The sequence below is a fragment of the Bufo gargarizans genome, chromosome 7 (genome assembly GCF_014858855.1).
Source record: "Bufo gargarizans isolate SCDJY-AF-19 chromosome 7, ASM1485885v1, whole genome shotgun sequence".
Classification (NCBI taxonomy): Eukaryota; Metazoa; Chordata; class Amphibia; order Anura; family Bufonidae; genus Bufo; species Bufo gargarizans.
In genome coordinates, this window is record NC_058086.1 from 144,380,202 (window position 1) to 144,404,271 (window position 24,070).

Sequence of the window (24,070 nt, forward strand, 5' to 3'; positions counted from 1 at the left end):
ATTTTACTTTTTCCCATTGAGCATGCAACATGCAAAAAATCTGATATCTCAATGCAAAAAATGCTGAAAAATGAACATAAAGTATCAATTACGATAAAAGTACTAGCATTAGTATTAATTAGTGATTATTACACTTCCTAGTAATAAAGGACAAAGTTTGATGAATATTTTTCCTGTGGAAGCTTTGGTAGAAAGTCTGAGCTTCACATTCTGCACGCTGATTAGCCCCATTGAAGGACGCTTTGTTTTTCAGAAAGCATAACTAGACTTTAAAGGGCATCTGTCAGCAGTTTTGTACCTATGACACTGGCTGACCTGTTACATGTGCACTTGGCAGCTGAAGGCGTCTGTCTTGGGACCAGGTTCATATGTGCCCACATGGTTAAGAAAAATGATGGTTTAATATATGCAAATGAGCCTCTAGGAGCAACAGGGGCATCGCCATTACACCTAGAGGCTCCGCTCTCTCTGCAACTGCCTTTGATTGACAGGGCCATGCAATGAAAGCATCATCACCTGGCCCTGTCAATCAAGTGCAGAGGGCATGGCGGATGCAGAGAGAGCAGAGCCTCTAGGAGTAATGGTAACGCCCCCGTTGCTCCTAGCGGCTCATTTGCATATACTAAAACATAATTTTTCCCAGCAATGCGGGCACATATGAACATGGGACCAACACAGATGCCTTCAGCTGCCAAGTGCACATGTAACAGGTCACCCAGTGTCATAGGTACAAAACTGCTGATAGATGCCCTATAAGATCATTTTTCAGAGTCAGCTGTCACATGTGTCTACATGGGTGATATATCAGAACATTAGATGACTTATATCTGATATGTTTTAGTAGTTGTCTCTTTGCATACTGCATCTCTAATTTTCAGTTCTCCTTCAGCTGGTGGATGGAGACTAGTTTTACTGATGTCTGCCCATTGAATACACACAGAGACAGCAGATTCTGCTTCCTGTCTCTTAGGTCTCATCTGTATGCTATCCAAATTTTTTTGCAGACATCATGCTGATCTATTCATTTCTATGGGGCCTTGCACACATCTGTATTTTTTGCGGATCCACGTGGCCATTCTGCCAATCATAGAACGTGACCTATTCTGGTCCCATTTCTATTGATGGGAGTCAGGGCTGTATTGACAATAAAGCACTCGAGGGCATGTGCATAGGATGCCAGGAAGTTGGGGGGGGGGGGGCACTCTACTAAGTACAGCCACCAGTGGGGTATATAGCAATCTATCTTCAATGCTGGGTGTGCCAGGTACTTATATACCTGGCCAGAGGGTGGGTTACTAGGGGGCTCTGTGGGGGACATTACTAGAGGACACTGTGGGGAAGATTACTGGGGGGCACTCTGGGCAACATTTCTTGGGGGCATTTTGAGGGCCCAGTGTGGGAGACATTACTGGCAGAACTATAGGGGGCATTACTGGGGGCACTATAAGGGAATTTTTCAATACTGGGAGCAGTATAAGGGGCATTATTGGGGGGAGTTTTAATACTGAGGAATTAAAGAGGGTATCACTGGGGGCTTATTTAATACTGGGGACATGACAGGGGACATAACTGGAGGCACTGGGGACATTGTTATATTGGGGCACTATAGGAGGCATTTATAGGGGGCATTTTTTAATACTTGGCAGGATAGAGGGCATTACTGGAGGCAGTGATGGCATTTTAATACTGGGACACTTTAATATAATTTTTTGGTACTGGGGGCATTATTTGTACTGGGGGCACAATAGGGTGACATCATTTTAGCTTGAGGCACTATTATTAATACTGGGGGCACTATATGAGCATTATTTCTGGGAGTACAAATAGTATAGTATTACTGCGGGAGGCACTCTAGGGGCATTTTTATTACTAGGGGCATTTTAGAGGACATTATTACTGGGGGTACTATACAGACATTACTACTGGGAGCACAATAGGGTTATTGTTATTATTGGGGCATTTTAGGGGCATTATTATTGCTGGGGGCACTATAGGGACACCGTTACTACAGCTATATAAGCATTATTATTATTAATGGGGGCATTATATTGGGGAATTATTACTACTGGGGCATTATTTTTTCTGCAGTTTAGTATTTGGGATCATTGGGGAGCACAGCAGGCAAAGTATTGGGAGCAGTAACAGGATAACACTGTTGGGGCACCAGGATAGGGACATCGCAGAGGGGCAGCTTCTGGGGAGGTATTTTGTGCTTCTAGGGCAGTATATTGCGCTGCATTGTGGTATTTGGTTTTGCTGGGGCAGTATTTTGTCCTGCCCTGTGGTATTTGGTTCTATAGACCCCAATACCATCAGCATTCTTTGCCTCATTTATGGAACTTATAGCTCTCACTTCTCATGAGGACTCTGTTATTCACTCTGGGCGCCTTATTTATACGGGTAGCAGACTAACTATCAGATATGACTATTAAGATCGGTTTCAGAGCTATGGCTCATAGTTCATACTGGCCATAATTCTAGAACTTCTCCCCTCTCCGTCTCCCCATCTGCTCTCAGAAGCATGGAGTGACCACATGGGGACATTTTTTGTCAGTTTATACAATCCACAGTTATCAGGTTTTATGTAATTTTGTAATAATATTCCTGAAATTCTATTCCCTTCCCTACTCCTGACTCCATGTTTTCCCCTCTGGGATGGTGCATATTTGATCTTTCCTTTCTCTATGACGGCATCAGTCACTTTTTTTACATTCAATGTAAAGGGTCTGATCCACGGATGCACTGTCAAATAATCTCTCTACTCAAGAAGGACAAAGTCAGCATAGCCTTTTTTCAAGAGACTCATATCAGGTCCAGGACAATACATCTCTTCCCACTAAATAGGTTCCACAGCACTCCCTCTTTTGCGACCAGGGTATATTGGGCAGGGTATAGGGTGTATGTATTCCGATCCCTTTCTCACATGCAGTGACACAGGCTGACCCCGCTGGACGCTTTCTATTCGTGAAAGTGACAATATCTAACACAATGGTCACACCAGCCAATGTTTATGTCCCTAACCAACAGCAAGTTTTATGGCTCGTTTAGACCATCCGCTAATTATCTGACTTTAAAGAAGGTGTTTTAATTCTTTGGGCGCGATTTTAACTTGACACCGGAGCCTACCCAGGATTAATCCCGTATAGGAATCTGGGAAGACTAAAGAGAGTCCTTCATGACCTTCAATCATAGATGTACGGCACAGCCACCACTCTACCACTTTAGATTTTACCTTCTTTTTCAATACCCACTTCACATACCATAGTATAGATTACTTCTTCCTGTCAAAGCCCCACACTGCTCTAGCCAACAACACCAAAATAGGTAACATAGTCTTATCTAATCATGAGTGGGCTTTCTGTCCTTATCTCGTAGCCGTCTCCTGATTAGGGTATAGTGATGGAGGCCAATTGACATAGTTATAGACGACTCTAAACATGCTGCCCATGTTATGGCTAGCCTTAAAGAATATTTTAAGTTTAACATGACGGATCATGATTCCTTTCCTACAATCTGGGAAGCACACAAGTCAGTTATTAAGGGATAACTTATAGCACATGGTGCTAGACAGAAAAAGTGTAGATCATCCCTCCCAAACCCCCTCCAATCACATCTGGAAAATACCCACAAACAAGCTAAGAGGAAAAACCTTAAGAACTTATTAACTGGGGAGGGGTCTGCCCCCTGCTGCCTGGCAGCCCTGATCTCTTACAGGGGGATATGATAGTACAATTAACCCCTTCAGGTGCGGCACCTGAGAAGTTAATTGTGCTGATCACGGCCCCCTGTAAGAGATCAGGTGCTGCCAGGCAGCAGGGGGCAGTCATGTACACAGTTTGTAGTATATTCTAACCTGAAGCGTCCCCATCACCAATGGGAACGCCTCTGTGTTAGAATATACTGTCGGATCTGAGTTTCACGATGTAGCTCATATCCGACAGTATATTCTAACATAGAGGCGTTCCCATGGTGATGGGGACGCTTCAAGTTAAAATATACCATCGGATTGGAGAAAACTCCAATCCGATGGTATAAAAGAACTCCAGACTTTACATTGAAAGTCAATGGGGACGGATCCGTTTGAAATGGCACCATATTGTGTCAACGTCAAACGGATCTGTCCCCATTGACTTGCATTGTAATTCAGGACGGATCTGTTTGGCTCCGCACGGCCAGGCGGACACCAAAACTTTTTTTTCATGTCCGTGGATCCTCCAAAAATCAAGGAAGACCCACGGACAAAAAAACGGTCACGGATCACGGACCTACGGACCCCGTTTTTGCGGACCGTGAAAATAAACTGTCGTGTGCATGAGGCCTTATCCTAATGCATTCTGAATGGAGAGCAATCCGTTCTGTATGCTGCGGTATTTACTTCGGCCAAAATTCCGGAACACTTGCCGGAATGCCGGATCCAGCATTTATTTCCATTGAAATGTATAAATACCAGATACAGATCCGGTTTCCCGGGCTACGCATGCGCAGAACTTTAAAAATGTGGAAAAATAATAATACCGGATCCTTTTTCCGGATGACACTGGAGAGACGGATCCGGAATTTCAATGCATTTGTTAGACCGATCCGCATCCGGATCCGTCTACAAATGATATCCATTTGCATACGGATTTCGGTATCCGGCAGGCAGTTCTGGCAACAGAACTGCCTGCCGGATACTCACAACGCAAGTGTGAAAGTACCCAAAACAGATTACATACAATAGTATCAGTTTTTTCAAACAGTTTAGGGCATGTTTGCATCTGTGTCGCAGGCTCCGTCACAGATTTTGTCAAAAAGAGCAGAGAGTAAAGTCACGCATGCAGGACTTTTTTTTCTGTCTAATATAACGGATCTAAAACAGAAATGGCTAAAACGGATGTCATATGTGCATAAATGAGCTGTTTTTTTCTGTTAGTCTGATGGATCAGAAGAATGGAAAACTAAATGGCGATGTCAGCCCGGCCTTACTAGTAAAAGAAAAAAAAAAAAAGCCAGACACAATTCAGTAAAACAGTAAAATAGAATTAAATAATAATACAAAAGATAAATAAGCTAAATTACTCAAATAGAATTCAATAAACATTAATAAGAATAAATAAGCAAAATTACTAAAAGAGAATAGATAAATAAAAAATTTAAATAAATAAGCTAAAACATAAGCACAATAGTAAAATAGAGACGAGACCAACAGCTCATTGGCGCTTAGGCCCTATGCAGATAGCCGGAGCAGTGGCAGCGTGCACGGGAGGGGCTCGGAGCTGCCATCACGTATGTTTCCTTCTAAATATTGTTTGATGTTGGTAAAAATGTGACAAGTTTCAGGAAGAGCGGATTCCCAGCCCCCCCACACCCATACAGATAAAGGGCTTCCTCTTCAGTGATTAACTAGACCTCGCCCTTCTCCCATTCACAAGTGAACCACAACATTACAACCTCTGACTACACAAATACACTGGATGCTAATAACAGGCACAAAATCCCAACTACCCTATTCATTAAGGAGAAATTCCACCCAAATCTCAGAATCCAGGTTTAGCCTGAGCTTCTGTCAGTCTCTCCTTCCCCACTGGTGAGATTTCTTCACGGTGATGGAGGCTGAGATTGCCTTTCCTTTATGGCCTCTTGCACACGGCCGTGGCTGTATTGTGGCCCGCAAACAACGGGTCCGCAATATGCAGGCACCGGCCCTGTGCTCACAGCATAACGGATGCTGACCCATTCACTTGAAACCGGAGCTGCGGTGCGGAATGGAGGCACGGAACCCCCACGGAAGCTCTACGGAGTGCTTCCGTGGTGTTTCTGTTCGTGCCTCCACACCGCAATAAAATAGAACATGTTGAATGGGTCTCGATCCATCCCAGCCGCAATATGGACGTTGCTCGTGCATTGGGGACCGTAAATTGCGGTCCCCAATGCACGGAACGGCCGCATGCACGAGGCCTATGACCTTCGATCAGTCAGTAGTGGGCAGATATGTTCACATCTGCATTGGAGGGTCTATTCGGGGGCTTCCGTCACAGATTTAGTCAAAAATAGCGGAGAGAAAAGTCCTGAGTGCAGGACTCTTTTCCATACTAAAACAGCGTTTACCCGGATGAAAACCAAACAGATCCCATTATAGTCAACGTGATCTGTTTAGCTCTGTTTGTGTCAGTCATGTGTCGAGTCCGGCCCTTCTGAAATTGTCTTTGTTCTGCTCCTATAACACAGAACAGGATAGGTCATCCATATCAGATCGGTGGGGGTCTGACACCCGGCATCTCTGCCGATCAGCTGTTTGAGGAGAGCACAGCGCTAGTACAAGCACTGTCTTCTCTGCTATGTTTACCGGCTCGCCATCAACATTGCAGCGATAAGCAAGGGAATTACAGCTCCAACTTCAATGGGACGGCTCTGTCCTATTCACTTGAACAGGGAGGAGCTGCCCCATTAAAGTGAACGGGGACGGAGGAGCTGTAATTACACCCGTTCACTGCTGCAATGCCAACAAGCAGGTAAACAGAGCAAAGAAAGCAGAGTTTGTACTAGCGCCGTGTTCTCTTCAAATAGCTGATGGGCAGAGGTGCCAGGAGTCAAACCCCCACCGATAGTTAAGGTCATCAATATCAAAAAGTGGACAACCTCTTTAAAAGGGAAATAGTTGTCCAGGTTAACACTGAACTGAGCTCACATTACTGTTCACATCCTTACTGCCGCTAACCAAGCATCGACAGTGATTCACTGCAACAATGGGAAATTGGAGTATGTGTTAGGAGGTCTTGTGTATGGTTACCTATATGTACTTACAGGACAAAATGTAATATCACATTAAAATCAATGGGGGGGGGGGGGGGGTGAGCTGCTCTCTATTACATCCATATACACCAAGTAAGCAAATAAAAAGGGAAGCCTTAAAAGTGCTGTCTCCCTTCAGCAAGTGACATTTATCATGTAGAGAAAGTTAATACAAGGCACTTACTAATGTATTTTTATTATCCATATTGCCTCCTTTGCAGGCTGGATTCATTTTTCTATCACATTATACACTGCTTGTATCCAGGGGTTACAGCCACCGCTGCAGCGCAGATATGAGGTGGCCGGGACAGGATCTGCTTTTCTGCGTGCCTATGTGAGCTCCCACATAGTATGCAAGAATGACCATCGCTGCTGGATTGCAGGGTGGTCATAACCCCTGCATACGAGCAGTGTATATTGTGATGGAAAATGAGTCAAGCCAGTAAAGGAGGCAACATGGACAATCACAATACATTAGTAAGTGCCTTGGATTAAAAGGGTTTTCGGAGATTTAAATGCAGAGGACCTCTCCTCTGGATAGGTCATCAGTATCTGATTGTTGGGGGTCTGACACCCGGGACCACCACTGATCAGCTGTTTGAGAAGCCACCGGCACTCCTGTGAGCGCCACTGCTTTCTCGCAGTTTGCCAAGCACAGCGCCGTACATTGTATAGTGGCTGTGCTTGGAATTGCAACTTAGCCCCATTCACTTCTATGGGGGATGAGCTGCTCCTAGGTCACACAACTGATGAACGTGTTGTCACTGGCCTAGGGAAAGCTCACAGAAGCGCCAGTGCCTTCTCAAACAGCTGATCGGCAGGGGTCCCGGGTGTCAGACCCCCAACAATCAGATACTGATGACCTATCCAGAGGATATCACATCGGGATACAAGTCTCGGAGGACCCACTTTCTTTGTCTACATGATAAATGCCAGTTGCTGAAGTAAGACACATCCTTTAAGGCAAGTGGAGGACCCAGCTCATCTGCCCATTGATTTTAATGTAATATTACATTTTTCCTGTACCAACACAAGTCACACTAGAACCCCCTGACGTGTACTTCAGTGTCCCCATGGCAGCGCTTCAGGTCCTATACTGGGACTGAGCACTGACACTACACAGTGGATGGAGCTTTCTGCTTCCGGCTCCTTCCCTTGTGTCGTTTCCTTCCCCGCAGGGGTGCCGGGTGTCGGACCCCACCAATCTGATACTGATGACCTATCCTGAGGATGGGTCATCAAAATCTAAGAACCTGAAAACCCCTTAAGGGGGCAGGTTCACACTTGCATTCGGGAATTCCGTCATAAGTTTAGTTATAATTAAATATAACCGAATTCTAGGACGGAATGCAAAACGGAAGCCTTTAAGGGGTATCCCGGTTTGCTTCATCCTAATACATGTCTATGGGGACACATAACGTTTTCCGTTATACATGACAGAAAAAAATTGTCCTGTCGACAGCAATTTCTTTTCTGTCGTGCATAACGGAAACCTGACTTATCCGTTCTGCTATGAGGGATCAAAACGGAATGCCTCTAAAGGTTTCCGCTTAGAATTCCGTCTTACGAATTCTGTTATTTTCCATTATAACGGAAAACAATAACGGAATTCCTAACGGTGATGTGATCCTGCCCTATCTCTGTTATAACGGAAACTATAATTTCCAAACGCAAGTGCGAACGGGTCCTAAGATAAATGATCAATAAAAAAAATTTGCAACTAACACATGCGGCTTTGACGCTGAAACACAGCAAAAACCACAAGAAAATCATCATGGAAAATCTGCACGAACTACATACACCGCAGTGTGTACGGCCAGAATATAATAACTCCGCTCACAGCCGTCCCCTCAGCGGCATGAGCAGCGCAAAAGGTAATTCTGTTTGGGGTAGTCATGTGGCATTCCCATAACCCATGACTGCTCTAACAGGACATGCCAGGAGTTGTAGTACAATTCAAACAGGACATGCTGGGAGTTGTAGTACTAACAGTAGAGCTTTCTTACTGCATTGTCAGTGCACACACACAATACACATCTTCCATACTCACCCAGACCAAGAATAGGGATGTTGTGGCCGCTAGACAGGGGCACAGTGGGGAAAGGAATGGGAATAGCCATGGTCTTCCTTCCACAAAACTGTCCTACAGAAAGCATTGCACGTTAGAAAAAGTTGTATTTTTGCTTTATTGCAAATCATAGAAAATAGGCATTTTCTAAAGTATTTACCTAAACTATCATTAGTCTTCTCCTCACACCGAGGAGCGAAGTGCAGAAACCTCTGCCCTCACTAAACATGGCCGCTGCGCGCTCTGCCACACCGGTGTTCTATAAAAGAGCTAAAGATGGCGGCGCCCGCTAAGAAGAAGAGGATGCTGCCAGTAGTTATCATGGAGGGCCTTGCCAACACCGGAGGTCAAAGGGAGCTGCTTACGACAGCCGTATTGTGAGGCCGTGTTGTAGCTGTCAGCGTGACTGTATGGAGACTGGTATATAACACAGACATCCGAGCAGAGTGACGTCCTGCAGGCTGCGGGGACCATGCTGTACCTGATCGGACTGGGTCTGGGGGATGCGAAGGATGTGACAGTGAGGGGCCTGGAAGTGATCAAGAGCTGCTCCCGGGTCTATCTGGAGGCATACACGTCCATACTGTCCGTGGGCAAGGAGGCTTTGGTATGGGCATGGCGTTACCGTGATGCGTTTATTCTCCAGCAGTGTGAATACTTCCTGACATCAGATGATTGCATGCAGCCGTTATGTGTGCCCTCTCATACATGTAGTACCAATGTGGGGGTGAGCACTGCCAGGGGTGCTGGGCTGCAGACTTTATGATTGGCATGGTCTGCGTGGTGCACAGGTGGAGCGGTCCTAGGTGTGCGCCAGCCGTCCTTTCTCTTGGGCCTTATTTATAACAGGTTCTAGGGTTGAGGTCACTTTTGTTTTTGTTTTTTATTAAAAAAAATGCAGTGTTTTTTATGCAGTTTTTCCCCCCCACCAGGTGTTAAAGGGGTTCTCCAGAATTCTCAGGATACATCGTCAATATCGGATCGGTGAGGGTCCGACTCCTAGCACATCCACCAATCGGCTGTAGCGCTTCAGGCCTCATCTTGGGCCAGTGACGTCACCTTCATCGGTCATATGACCTAGGCGCAGCGCAGTTCCATAGAAGTGAATGGAGCTGAGCTGCGATACCAAGCACAGCCACTGTCGGATGGATGGCGCTGTGTTTAGTAACCTGCAATCAGGCCATGACCTCCTCAAACAGCTGATCGGCGGGGGTGCTCGGTTCCGGACCCCCGCCAATGTTATATTGATCATCCCATCCTGAGGATAGGCCATCAGTATGAAAATCCTGGAGAATCCCTTTAACTGTAGAGCAATAGGGAACTATGAACTGCGCTTCAAACTGCATTTTCTTTTGTGACGGGTTTTCGTGCATATTTTTTACTGCCGTTTTTCTGCATTTTTTAATTTTTTGCGCTTATATTGAGGTAAAAACACCAGCTCCAGATGTTATCTGAAGGTCTATGGAAAATGTTATGCGTAGTACACGCAAGCGTTTATTTTCTCCTGGCATTTTCTCCTTGCGCCAATTTTTAGGCAGATTTTTGGAGCAGACACATTAGTAAATCTGGTCCGCTACTTATTCTTACAGGTAAAAGCGCTAGCCTCCGAATTCATGTTTGTAGGGACCCTGAGGGTAGAGTAGAACTGGCGCAGGTGCCCATAGCAACCAATCAGACTGCAGCTTTTTTTTTCCACAGCTCCTTTGGAAAATGAAAGGTGGAATCTGATTGGTTGCTATGGGCACCTGAGCCAGTTCTACTCTACACCAGTTTTGATAAATCTACCCTGGATGATGGTTTTACCCACTTCTCTATATAAAAAAAATAAAAAATTTTTATATATATATATACTGAAAAAGATGCACATTAAAATGTGTGAATGGTGATTTTTAAAAGTGCAAAAGAACTGCTACAAAATGGGTGTGGCCCCTTTAAGTGCACTAAGGGCCAGGTGGAGCCCCTTGGTGCACCCCAGCACAACTCCTTCACCAGGCCCTTCCTCTGAAGGCTGAGTGACAGGGCCGGGCGAGATCAGAGAGAGGGCTTGGCTACCGAGCTAGGGTGCACCAGGGGGCTCGGGCCTGCTCTCGGTGCACTTAGCAGCTCATTTGCCAAAGTTTTCACCACAATGAAGTCACAGATCAGCTAATGAAAGGTCCAGTCAGCTAACCCGACCAAACATTGTGCTTGGTGACAGATTTTCTTTAAGGCCTCAAGCATACGGTCTGCAAATTGCGGATCCGGAAAATACAGATACTGTCCGCGCTGCATCCACATGTTTTGTGGACCTGTTGACTTCTGTGGTCCGCATTTCTGTCTTTCTGCAGGACGGACTTACGGATGCAGAAAGCACACAGATCATCCATGGGCTTCCTGCATCCGTATATCCGGTATGCAAAAAAATAAATAAAAAATGTCCGCAAAAAATTGGGGCTGGCACATGGGCCGCATCCGACAGACATGGCTAGATTGTATATTTTTCATTTAGCAGTCAGGAAAGGCTTATACTCCATTGAGGACACCCCGTAATGATAGTACCGCCATGTCTGCTTCACCTGTACAGGAGGAATACTATGGCCGCGAGCTGATCCTTGCTGACCGCGAGACCGTGGAGCAAGAGGCCGATGAAATTCTCAGAGACGCGGCTGTTACTGACATTGCCTTTTTGGTGGTTGGCGATCCATTTGGGTAAGAGGAAGCGCCATATGCAATACACTAATTATAATTCATCTGCATATGCCTACCGACCTCTGGAATAACATGGAAAGCCTAAGGCCCCTTTGCACCCGCGCGGAATACTCGCTCGTGTGAATGTGCGATGCAAATGCATTGCGCCCGCACGGAATTCGGACCCATTCATTTCAATGGGGCTGTGTAAATGTGCGTGGGTTTTCACACATCACTTGTGCGTTGCGTGAAAATCGCATCATGTTCTATATTCTGCAATTTTATTTTTTCACGCAACGCTGGCCCCATAGAATTAATGGAGCTGCGTTTTTAACGGATGGTTGCTAAGAGATGTTGTTTGTATATCTGTAGTTTTTTATAACGCGCGTGCAAAACACATTGCACCCGCGCGATAAAAACTAAACGTGATCGCAGGCAAAACTGAATGACTTTGCCTGCGAAATCGCGCATCTTTTACTAAACGCATTCGCAACGCATCCAGACCTAATCTGGACACTCTTCTGTAAGGGGCCTTAAGGGCTCATTCCGCTTCCATAGTACACAGGCACTTTTTATTTTTTATTGAGAAATCTACCGCCAAGACATTTATAGGGGTTGTGCAAGAATGGAGGCAGTTTTGGCTACTACCACCATCCCCCCCCCCCCCCCCGGACCTGCAAACAGAGGATGATGTCAACATCCGGTTAGACATCATCACAGCCAGTCACCGGCCTGTGATTGGCTATGGCGATGTGAAAACGGATGATTACCTCGATGGAGGGTTGCAGGCCTGCAGGAGAAGGAGCGGAGAGCTGGTAAGTCCTCTTCCCTTTGCAGGTCCTGACTCCAAGGAAAAGAAAGATCGGGCATGTTGGATTATTCTTCACATGTATTTGGGAGAAGAACCGCTGCCAGATGAATGAGCGCTCCGACGGCTATTGGAGGTTCATGGGTTTTCTTAAAGTGGTATTCCCGTTGTTTCAGGTTATCCCCTATCCCCAGGATAAGTACTAGATCGATGGGGGGGACCCCCACCGATCACGAGCCCTGCAGCCCCCTGAAATGAACACGAGCCGATCAGCTGAACATGTGTATGGGCTCCTGGACGCTGGTGCTTACCTTCCTTGTGGGGGTTCTGTTTTTTTTGTATCCGTGAAGGAAGTCTAATGGGGTCATTTATCAAACTAGTGGAAAGTAGAACTGTCTTAGTTACCCATAGCAACCAATCAGATTCCACCTTTCATTTTCAAAAGGAGCTGTCCAAAAAGAAAGGAGGAATCGGATTGGTTGTTATGGGCAACAAAGCCAGTTTTAGGGCTGTTTCACACGAGCAGATGCCGTGCGTGACATCCGCTGTGTGAATGACAGCCAAGACCCGATGCGGACAGCAGAAGCACGGAGCATTAACATGACTGATAATGATCTCTTTACTACGAAATCACAATGACAACTTTACCTCACTGTGATTTCATAGTAAAGAGGTCACTGAGAGGCACGGAGCATCATCAATCATGTTAATGCTCCGTGCTTCTGCTGTCCGCATTGGGTCTTGGCTGTCATTCACGCAGCGGATGTCACGCATGGCATCCGCTCGTGTGAAACAGCCCTTACTTTCCACTAAAAGTCAGTATTTAAACATTAAATCATAGTTTTGCTGCAATTTTTACAAATTTGTGTTTGTACTAGTAAATTATTTGCCATGTAGAAATATAATTTCTACCAAAAACAGTGACTGATCAGGTTAGTGATGTCTGACTGCTATTATATTGAACACAACTGTACATCTGCACTATTTATCGCGGTTTTGTTGCCTTTTTTGTGCTGTTTTTATTCTGGATTTTTGTGTGGATTTTCTGTTTGTGGTGAAAACCACTGTACATAAGGTGTGGAATCGCACAACTGACATGCTGTGGATGTCAATATACGCACTGCAAGTCAGTTTCTGCAGTGAAGCTTTTATGCAAAGTGTACCTGAGATTTGTCTAATCACATTCACTTTGCTGGTACTGTATTAAGCTGCATTTTCTTCCATGGTTTCTCCACGACAGATCCATTGCCGCACAGAAGAAAAAAAAAGCGAAGTGACCATGGCATTTGTCTAATCTCGTTCACGTTGCTGGTTCTGTATTACAAGAATCCACTCTGAAAACAACGCTTGTAATCCGCATGATGTGCAGGTAGCTGTAGGATGTGCGGGTGAACGCACATTAAGTCCGCACAAATTTCCATGCGGATTTATGTGCGTTCCTGCACCAAAATCTGCAATGTCTAACAGCAGTTTCTGGTGCGGTTTTGCCACAGTTCTCGACCCTTCCTTCGAAAAGGGTAAAATCCGCAGCTAAAAACGCAAACATAATTGACATGCTATTTAATTTGAAATCCACACAGCAGGTACATTTTCTCCCGGAAAAAAAAAAAACGCAGAGTGTCCATGACATTAGTATAATCTCATACACTTTTGGTACTGTAATACGCTGCGGTTTTTGTCCCGCACAGAAAAACTGTATGTATTCTAAGTGTGCAGATGGCCTTTTTTTGTTTTTTGTTTTTTTGTTTTTCCAAAATCCTTCCTTCTGCAATTTTCTACCAGATTATCAAACTTCTTGGATTATCAGGAGCCAGATAAAAGGAGAACTGTACCGATATGATAGTGTAACCCTAACGGCCCCTGATCCGCACCAGCCACCTGATTGATGAAGGGTTGCAGAATGCAGGCATCTTTTTTCTATGGGTCAGCAGCACAGCAGATCTATAAAAAAATCAATTAATGAAGAGCCCCCTAGCGTGACCCTGCTCTTTACGTTATAGTCCGGTGCGCGATACTCCGAGGGCCGAATGCCGAGGTGGATCAGGACAGACATCCCTTCACATTACAGATGCACAGTTCTACTCACTATCTATGGGCCTGCAATGCGTTTCGGGAATTTACATTTGGACATTGAAGGATCACGGTCACATACTAAATTGTGGTTCAAGATGGCACGTTCTCCCAGTGGGCAATGCTTGTTATCTGACAGTTCAGACTATCCAAATGCTCGACCTGTACAGAATGAGGAGATGGCTTCTACAGATAAAATGAGCGTTCCTGCCAGTCCCAGCTGTGTCTGCACCCTGATTAATGACGCCCCCAGTAGCCACTTTGTAGTCAGCACATGGTCACACCGCAGCCGTGCTGGGATGCCGTTTGATGAGCCCTAATAATCATCTATCTTCATAGAAGACCTTTTTTTTTTTTTTTTTAATTAAGATTTTTCCTCTCTGCCATGTCTGAAATACTCATTATTCTCTTTTTAGTTTTGAACGTGCATGTAGTTTTATGCAGATTATTTTATTAAGCTTTTGATGCAGTTTTTTTAAAATACATTTTAAAACCCTTATTTGCATATCAGAATAATTTTTAATGAGGGGCTCCTTTGTCTGGGGAGAACAGGTGGCCTGGTGACCTTTAGTGCTCTCTGGAGAGGTCAATGGGCATTTCACTTGGGGGAAATATCAAAACCTTCGACTGAAATTGTTTTTTATCTAGAGAAAATCGTGGTGATAAGGAAATCTTGATGATGGGTCCTCATAGGGACTTTCAACAAAGATTAAAAATGCACCAAACATCACATCCTCCAGCAATACACATTTTGATTGAAATGGACATTTATTTATTTTTAATGGATTATTATTTATATATATATATGGTAAATGAGAAACCATATTTTATATATATATATATATATATATATATATATATATATATATATATATATATATATTTTTTTTTTTTTTTTTTTCTCATTTACTACACCTGTTTTAGGTGTAGAAAAAGGTCTAACCCTGGTTTCACACCTAAGTGTTTCACAAACGCGCGATTTTGTCGCGCGTATTTATGCGCGTTTTTTGTAATAGTAAACGCGCGTTTGGGTGATTGACAGCAGTGTTGTCCAAAGAGTCTATGGCCCAAACGCGCCAAAAAAAGCTCCTGTACTTGTTTGAGCGTCGGGCGTTTTACAGCGCGTTCAAACGCGCTGTAAAACGCGAAAATGTGAACCAGCCCCATAGGGAAGCATTGGTTTTCATGTGTTGCGCGTTTTACAGCGCGTAGGAACGCGCTGTAAAACGTGCAAGTGTGAACTTAGGGTAAATGTAAGCAAGCTGTCTTAAGTTTAGAACTGGCGGAGGATGCACGGAAGTTATGTAGAGGCCGGTGCCTCTTTATAACTTCGATGGATCCACCGCCAGCTAAAAGGCAGGTCTTATTAAATGTGCCCCTAGGTGCTCAAAAGTAGAAGATTCCTTCTTCATGAAATATCCTCTGAAATGTCTAGTTATTGCATAGCAACAGTCCAAGCAAGCATTTGGTGACCTCTGCAGACCTCCTTCATCCTGTGTGGTCTGTTACCAAGCGGTCATCTGCCTTCCACAGGCTGACCATAGAAGTCAAGCATGCCACTAGGGTAGCCCTAGTGGACTATTGGAATCGGAACTCATACACTTCGCCCTATTACAAATGACCATGGAATGAATCCATGTGGGTCCACAATCTACTTCCTTGTGGCTCCACTTTTACACACATGTAGTGTACGTACAGTCGTGGCCAAAAGTTTTGAGAATTACATAAATATTGGAAAAGTTGCTGCTTAAGTTTTTATAATAGCAATTTGCATATACTCCAGAATGTTATGAAGAGTGATCAGATGAATTGCATTGTCCTTCTTTGCCATGAATATTAACTTAATCCCCAAAAAAAACTTCCACTGCATTTCATTGCTGTCATTAAAGGACCTGCTGAGATCATTTCAGTAATCGTCTTGTTAACTCAGGTGAGAATTTTGACCAGCACAAGGCGTGAGATCATTGTCAGGCTGATTGGGTTAAAATGGCAGACTTGACCTGTTAAAAGGAGGGTGATGCTTGAAATCATTGTTCTTCCATTGTTAACCATGGTGACCTGCAAAGAAACGCGTGCAGCCATCATTGCGTTGCATAGAAATGGCTTCACAGGCAAGGATATTGTGGCTACTAAGATTGCACCTCAATCAACAATTTATAGGATCATCAAGAACTTTAAGGAAAGAGGTTCAATTCTTGTTAAGAAGGTTTCAGGGCGTCCAAGAAAGTCCAGCTAGCGCCAGGATCGTCTCCTAAAGAGGATTCAGCTGCGAGATCGGAGTGCCACCAGTGCAGAGCTTGCTCAGGAATGGCAGCAGGCAGGTGTGAGCGCATCTGCACGCACAGTGAGGCGAAGACTTTTGGAAGATGGCCTGGTGTCAAGAAGGGCAGAAAAGAAGCCACTTCTCTCCAAAAAAAAACATCAGGGACAGATTGATCTTCTGCAGAAAATATGGTGAATGGACTGCGGAGGACTGGGGCAAAGTCATATTCTCCGATGAAGCCTCTTTCCGATTGTCTGGGGCATCAGGAAAAAGGCTTGTTCGGAGAAGAAAAGGTGAGCGCTACCATCAGTCCTGTGTCATGCCAACAGTAAAGCATCCTGAGACCATTCATGTGTGGGGTTTCTTCTCATCCGAGGAAGTGGGCTCACTCACAATTTTGCCCAAAAACACAGCCATGAATAAAGAATGTTACTAAAACACCCTCCAACAGCAACTTCTTCCAAAAATCCAACAACAGTTCGGTGAACAATGCATAAGGCAAAAGTGATAACTAAGTGGCTCGTGGACCAAAACATTGACATTTTGGGTCCATGGCCTGGAAACTCCCCAGATCTTAATCCCATTGAGAACTTGTGGTCAATCCTCAAGAGGCGGGTGGACAAACAAAAACCCACTAATTCTGACAAACTCCAAGAAGTGATTATGAAAGAATGGGTTGCTATCAGTCAGGAATAAGCCCTGAAGTTGATTGAGAGCATGCCCAGTCGAATTGCAGAGGTCCTGAAAAAGAAGGGCCAACACTGCAAATACTGACTCTTTGCATAAATGTCATGTAATTGTCGCTAAAAGCCTTTGAAACGTATGAAGTGCATGTAATTATATTTCACTACATCACAGAAACAACTGAAACAAAGATCTAAAAGCAGTTTAGCAGCAAACTTTGTGAAAACTAATATTTGTGGCATTCTCAAAACTTTTGGCCACGACTGTAGAATGTGTTCTCTGTGAGCTCCATCCATTGTAAAGTGGTATGGCCCGTAATCTTCAGAAAGGCCATCTGACCAATGAATGGGACATCACAGACCAAAGAAGAGGCTGCAGCTGTCCTGAGGGCCCTTTCCAACAGCTGTTCCATTGGCGCGCTGGACCCCCACTGATTATTATATTGAGGGCCTATCATGAGGGTAAGCCATCAATATTTAACTCCTGGAAACCCCATTTAAAGGGGTTGTGCCACTACACCAACATATCTCCTATCTGCAGTATAAGGGAGAAAAAATGGGTTCACTCCTTTTAGGCATCTGTAGACCAGGCAATGCTCCACTGGGGGAAAAAAGATATGCAATTTAGCTCTCTTTCCAAAAAGAAGGCTAAGCCTCTGAGAGCCCCAGATGTAAGGTAGCTATACTGCAAGTCATTATTTGACCTTATAAATAGAATGTAATGTAGGATTATAGCCAAGCCAGTACCTCCTCTGCTGACAACTGTTATTGCTCCTCCTCGGTGCAGTGCGTTAAGCAGTTATTTAGCGTGTTACAAGCGGTTTAGGGCTCTTTCACACCTGCGTTCTTTTCTTCCGGCATAGAGTTCCATCGCCGGGGCTCTATGCCGGAAGAATCCTGATCAGTTTTATCCTAATGCATTCTGAATGGGGAGAAATCAGTTCAGGATGCATCAGGATGTCTTCAGTTCCGGACCAGAATGTTTTTTGACCGGAGAAAATACCGCAGCTTGCTCTGGCCAAAAATTCTGAAGACTTGCCGCAAGGCCGGATCCGGAATTAATGCCCATTGAAAGGCATTGATCCGGATCCGGCCTTAAGCTAAATTTTGTTTCGGCGCATTGCCGGATCCGACGTTTAGCTTTTTCTGAATGGTTACCATGGCTGCCGGGACGCTAAAGTCCTGGCAGCCATGGTAAAGTGTAGTGGGGAGCGGGGGAGCAGTATACTTACCATCTGTGTGGCTCCCGGGGCGCTTCAGAGTGACGTCAGGGCGCCACACGCGCATGGATGACGTGATTGCATGGCACGTCATCCATGCGCATGGGGTGCTCTGACGTCATTCTGGAGGGCCCCGGGAGCCGCACGGACTGTAAGTATACTGCTCCCCCGCTCCCTACTACTACTATGGACTGATCCGTCTTCAAATGCTTTCAGTTCACTTGCGTTTTTCCGGATCCGGCGTCTAATTCCGGCAAGTGGAGTACACGCCGGATCCGGACAGCGCAAGTGTGAAAGAGGCCTTAGTAGTAATAGAGCATACGTGTCTTCCTACTAGAGGTGGCACATTAGAGAATAGTAGGTTGATGGCTGAGCACCTGGTGAATGAACAATCGTGTGATGAATGCCCCTTACTCCATTGCAGCCATAAGCCTTTTAGTCTATATTGGACATTCCTCTGGATAGGTCATCAGTATCTGATCATGGGGCCTACACCCGGCCCACCGATCAGCTGTTTGAGAAGGCAGCAGCACTCTAATAGCACCACAGCTTTCCTTCAGCTCCCCAAGTACAGTGCCGTATATTGTATAGTGCCGGTGCTTGGTATCGCAACTCAGCCCAGTTCACTTGAATGGGACTGAGCTGTACTTAGGCCGTGGGACTGATAAACTTAACGTCACCAGCCTAGGCTAAGGTTGGAGAAGGCCACGGCACTCACAAGAGAACTGGTGCCTTCTCAAACAGCTGATCGGCAGGGGTCCGGGTGTCAAGCCCCCACCGATGAGATACTGATGACCTATCCAGAGGAATACCCTTTTGATCTCTGTAACTGTATAGTTATATTTATCTCAAGTTATTGGACACCTCTGTTCTAACAGTAAGTGGTTCCAGCAATCAGATGATCACCAGAGACCTCCAGCAATCAGATGATCATCTGTGGTCTGGCTAAAACCTCTAGCATTCAGCTGAGATTCCTGAGGAGTATGTGGCTGTCCATACATCTGCTATGTCATGATGCCTCTTCAAATGTATGACCGTGTATTACATCAAAGAGTAAGCCACTTCATAACGGCTCTCCTCTCGGGCTAATAGAGGAACCTTCGTCTATGATGTCTGGTATATGGACAGCCCTTTGATGTGGTCTTTAAGTCCTTGTACACCTATCTAGCACCCTAGCTATATATGTATAATTATGTAAACCATTTTGGTCCTTATCCTGTTCTATTAGTTGCATATTTATCATGTATTTCTGTGCAGGGCTACAACACACAGCGACCTGGTTCTGCGAGCTGCTAAGGCTGGAATCCAGCATCGGGTCATTCACAATGCATCTATACTGAGTGCTATTGGCTGCTGCGGCCTTCAGGTGAGCATACGGCTAAAATGATACTTATTAACCAAGGCCAAGCTGCATCATATCATGGTAAACTTTAGTCTCTGCAAGATTCTTAAAAGGGTTTCCAGGATCCTCTGGATAGGTCATCCGTATCTGATCGTGGGGGGAAGGGAAACATCTGGGACCCCCGCCGATCAGCTTGTCCTGTGAGCACCACGGCCTTCTCGCAGCTCACCAAGCACAGAGCTGTACATTGTATAGTGGCTGTGCTTGGCATCGTGCTCAGGCCACGAGACGCATGAATGTGTCGTCCAAGATTTTTATACTGATTGCCTATCCTCTGGATAGGTCATCTCATCAGTATCTGATCATGGGGGGTCTAACACCCGGGACCTCCGCTGATCAGCTGTTCGAGAAGACAGCAGCACCAGCAGTAGCGCTGCGGCCTTTTCTCTGCTTTTCCTAGGCCATTGACAACATGGTTAAGGTGGTCTAGGAGCAGCTCCTCCCTATTCAAGTCAATGGGGTTGAGCTGCAATACCAAGCACGGCCACTATACAATGTGCGGCGCTGGGCTTGGTAAGCAGAGGAAAGGCTGTGGTGCTCACAGGAGCACCGGTGCCTTCTCAAAACAGTAGATCAGCGGGGGTCCTGGGTGTCGGACCCCCACCAATAAGAGACTGATCACCTATCCTGAGGATAGGTCATCATTAGTAAAATCCTGGAAAACCCTTTTAAGTTGTCACATCTTTTATCTTTGTGGGATGTACAGCTTCGTATTCTTGTGAAATGGAAATATCTGTGTGAATTTGCACATAACGAAGCCGCCGTCTGACGCCGGTGTACAAGAGAGTAATGATCTGACCGCCAAGGATATGCTGAGGATAATTAATATCCACTACATTGAGCTGCTTTGTGGCGGTAATAAATAATTGTAATGTGTACAGCACAATACGGTTCACACTTTACACGGATTTGGCGTAATTATCAGTGGCTGGAGGAGGAAGGGAAGCACCTTACAAATAATCATAAATTAGGCTTTGAATGTAAGCAGTGAAGGGAAGACGCTGGGCTAAGAAGAGCGCAGCAGGATAGCGGTGAGCATCTGGTGAGCAGCACTTTATTGCTGGGAGGGCTGCAGGCGACATGTTATTAGCTTACATGCAAGTGTCCCCTGGAATGGAAATGTGTTTCCTGTTGATAGAAAGACGGAATAGATACTTCCAGGCGCTGGCCAAGACAGATGTAAACCATGAGTGCAATAGATCAGAAAGTCCTTCTACGAAGCCAGCGCGATCCAGGTCAGGTCATTGGCGCGGTGTTGTGTGTGTGCAGGTGATATTTTATGATAAGTAGAATTTTTAAGAGGACGGTTAACCTCGTTTCCAGAAGCCATGTCGTCCCCGCAGTGCATCTCTCAATACACAGATAGCAGATACCGAACTTTACATGGCTTTTATGGGAAAAAGGGGGGGGACACTGAGCGCTAAACTGAAGAACAAAAATAATACAAGAGGATCGGGTAAGGCATTTCAAGGGGTTCTCCCCCATGATTATGGGTGGATCCCCCTTGAAATGTGTTACCCCGTCCCCTTGTAATTATATCTTTGTACCCAATAAATGTCTTCTTCAGTTTAGTGTGTCTTATCCCCCCCCCCACCCCACTATTTCCCTACTGTATAGCCTGTAGGGTCAGCGGGATTGAGCAGCTTCTGGAGTGGATCTTGGACCTTGCTCTGGTCGGTCATTTCATGTAAAATCCGTCTGTTTCATCTGTGAAGGATCCATGTTTGTGTTTTGCCCTCCATGTATCAAACATATTCCACAGACTCGGCTCCGCTAAAAAATAATTTCCAGAGCATCTCCTACCACGAAAAACGGACCCGACACAGATGCCGTCCGTGTTGTGCCAGTGGTTTTTTCACGGACCCATAGACCTCAATGGGTGTGTTTTGGTCCGCATCAGGAGCCAATGTAGTGCCTGTCTCCATGATTTTTATTTCCACTGACTGTGGAACAAACACCTTAAAATCAATGGGTCCATGTGCTGCCCATGGAAATGTGACCAAGGCCTCATTCCCTACAGGTAAGCTGAGGATTGAATGACAACCAGCAGCACATCTGGGGTAGAATCCAAGGGTCGGCCATCGAAAGCTCGTGCTGTGCAGATCAGGATGTTCGAGCATTAGATTTTCTGTTATCTATTGGCCCTTTAAAAAACTGTCCAAACAAATGACAGAATCACTTTGTACCTAAGGTAAGACAGATCTATGGTTGCTTTTGTATACATTTCATAAGTGCTCGAGGATGGTGCCCTATGATCCCAGCCCCGTACTGCTGCTCACATTTTCATTGCATCCTCTCCACGTTCCTCCAGATCTTCTGCTGTGGCTTCTCTCTACCCTGTCGCCTATTTACTCCGACATGTTCCTCTTGTGCCACGGGCAGGAAGCAGCTGCTCTACAGGTCGCTGTCTGGCTCTGCACTCTGAATGTTGCTGCTGACTATTCAGTACATTACCAGGCTCCATCTTTAAAATGTTACGTTCTAGTATTTAATGGTATTGTATAGTCCTACAAATACGCTTGTAAAGCGCGGCATACTTCAGTTTTGTTTCGGCTGCCACCCTAAGGTTAAGATGACCAGATGTCCGCACAGAGGTCAGCCCAGGAACGCCTGCAGCTTCTTGAGGAAAGCAGCAAAGTCAAAGACTTCTCTGTTCTTAAGCTTACAGTTATTGATACAAATACAATTTACCGAACATCTTGTCATAAGAAATGTAGCATCTCAGCTACCAAACTCGGCAGCTCCATTTACTTACTGCAGGCACTAGTTCCTAATGGATGTCGGAACTGATCTCTAGGAAGTTCATGTCAGCAGACTAATGCATCTTCAAACATGAACATCTGAAGGATTGGCAGGAGGTGGGAAGAATATGTATATCTGTGGTGGCATCACCCGGGAGTACAGTCAGACAACCAATCGATTGCTCATCCATCTGTTACCCAACTCAAATTACGTGTCCATGAGAAGCTTTCAATGCCAGTTACAACCTTAGGCTACGTTCACACCAGCGTTTATGCTGGACCCATCATGGATCAGCGAAAATGCTTATGTTCTGATAATACGACCGCCTGCATCCGGATGTATTATCTTTAAAATAGCCAAGACGGATCCATCATTAACACCATTGAAAGTCAATGGGGGACAGATCCGTTTTCTATTGTCAGAGAAAACTGATCCGTCCCCCATTCACTTTCAATGGTGTTCATGATGGATCCTCATCGTAGACAGAAAACCGCTGCTTGCGGCGTTATTGTGTCCGTGATGGGTACACAACCAAATGGAACAGAATGCATTCTAGTGCACTTTGTTTCGTTCAGTTTTGTCCCCATTGACAATGAATTGGGAAAAAACTAAGGGAAAGCGCAAGTGTGAAGTAGCCTTAGGCCCCTTTCACACGTGCGTGACATGGAGTGCTGTCCGCATCTTTTACGGCCCCAATAAAGTGAATGGGTCTGCATCCGTGCAGCCAAAACTGCGGCTCGGATGCGGACCAAAACAATGGCCGTGTGCATGAGGCCTATATAACATGCTGCATTTTTCACGCAACGCAGAACTGATGCATGGAAAAAAAAGCTCATGTACACAGACCCATTGAAATGAATGGGTCAGGATTCAGTGCGGGGGCTATGCGTTCACGTCACATATTGCACCCGCTCGGAAAACTCGCTCGTGTGAAAGGGGCCTTCGTTTTGCTCCTCTGAAGTCATTTAAGTCACTTTTCAATCACTTCCATTATTTGCAGTAACCGAATGTGTATCTATTACCCAAATGTGTCCCTAGAGTAAACAAGCCCCGTCGGGTACCTCCACCTTCATGCCACCATTGCTTTCTGTAGTTATATCCTACTGGTGTTGTCCATAGAGCCTATACAGGCCAGAGTCATGTAAGGTAACCAACCCCCATCTCAAAGCTTCACTTTCAGTGACTGATGTTACCAGGGTTGTGCACTAGACATCTTACAGAACCCCACTAACCTTTTGAGGATGAAGTTCAGTTCATGGATAGACTTCCTGATAACAGAAGATGCAGAATATATTGGATTCAGTAGGACATGAAGTGATACCGCCACTTATCTAGTTACGAAGTCGAGGCTACATGTCGAGCAGTAAGTCTCTGAT

General features: G+C 45.3%; 2 protein-coding genes across 4 annotated transcripts in view; one reads left to right on the plus strand and one right to left on the minus strand.

The window, feature by feature from the left end:
* LOC122943108 (9,11-endoperoxide prostaglandin H2 reductase-like) overlaps positions 1-24,051 on the minus strand; it is a 191,943-nt gene extending 167,892 nt beyond the window's left edge. The window contains exons 1-2 of one of the 3 annotated variants that reach the window (XM_044300569.1): positions 23,927-24,051; positions 8,822-8,914 (exon numbers count right to left, since the gene is read on the minus strand). In XM_044300569.1, the coding sequence (XP_044156504.1) occupies positions 8,822-8,891 (70 nt within the window). In that variant the 5' untranslated portion in view covers positions 8,892-8,914; positions 23,927-24,051. Of the gene's footprint in view, positions 1-8,821; positions 8,915-8,999; positions 9,143-23,926 lie in introns of those variants that run through there. The other 2 variants (XM_044300568.1, XM_044300570.1) reach the window with 2 other exon arrangements.
* The window catches only part of DPH5 (diphthamide biosynthesis 5), a 31,345-nt gene continuing 16,443 nt past the window's right edge, over positions 9,169-24,070 (plus strand). The window contains exons 1-3 of the mRNA XM_044300567.1: positions 9,169-9,446; positions 11,403-11,527; positions 19,808-19,916. Coding sequence (XP_044156502.1) covers positions 9,312-9,446; positions 11,403-11,527; positions 19,808-19,916 — 369 coding nt within the window. The 5' untranslated portion in view covers positions 9,169-9,311. The remainder of the gene's footprint in view (positions 9,447-11,402; positions 11,528-19,807; positions 19,917-24,070) is intronic.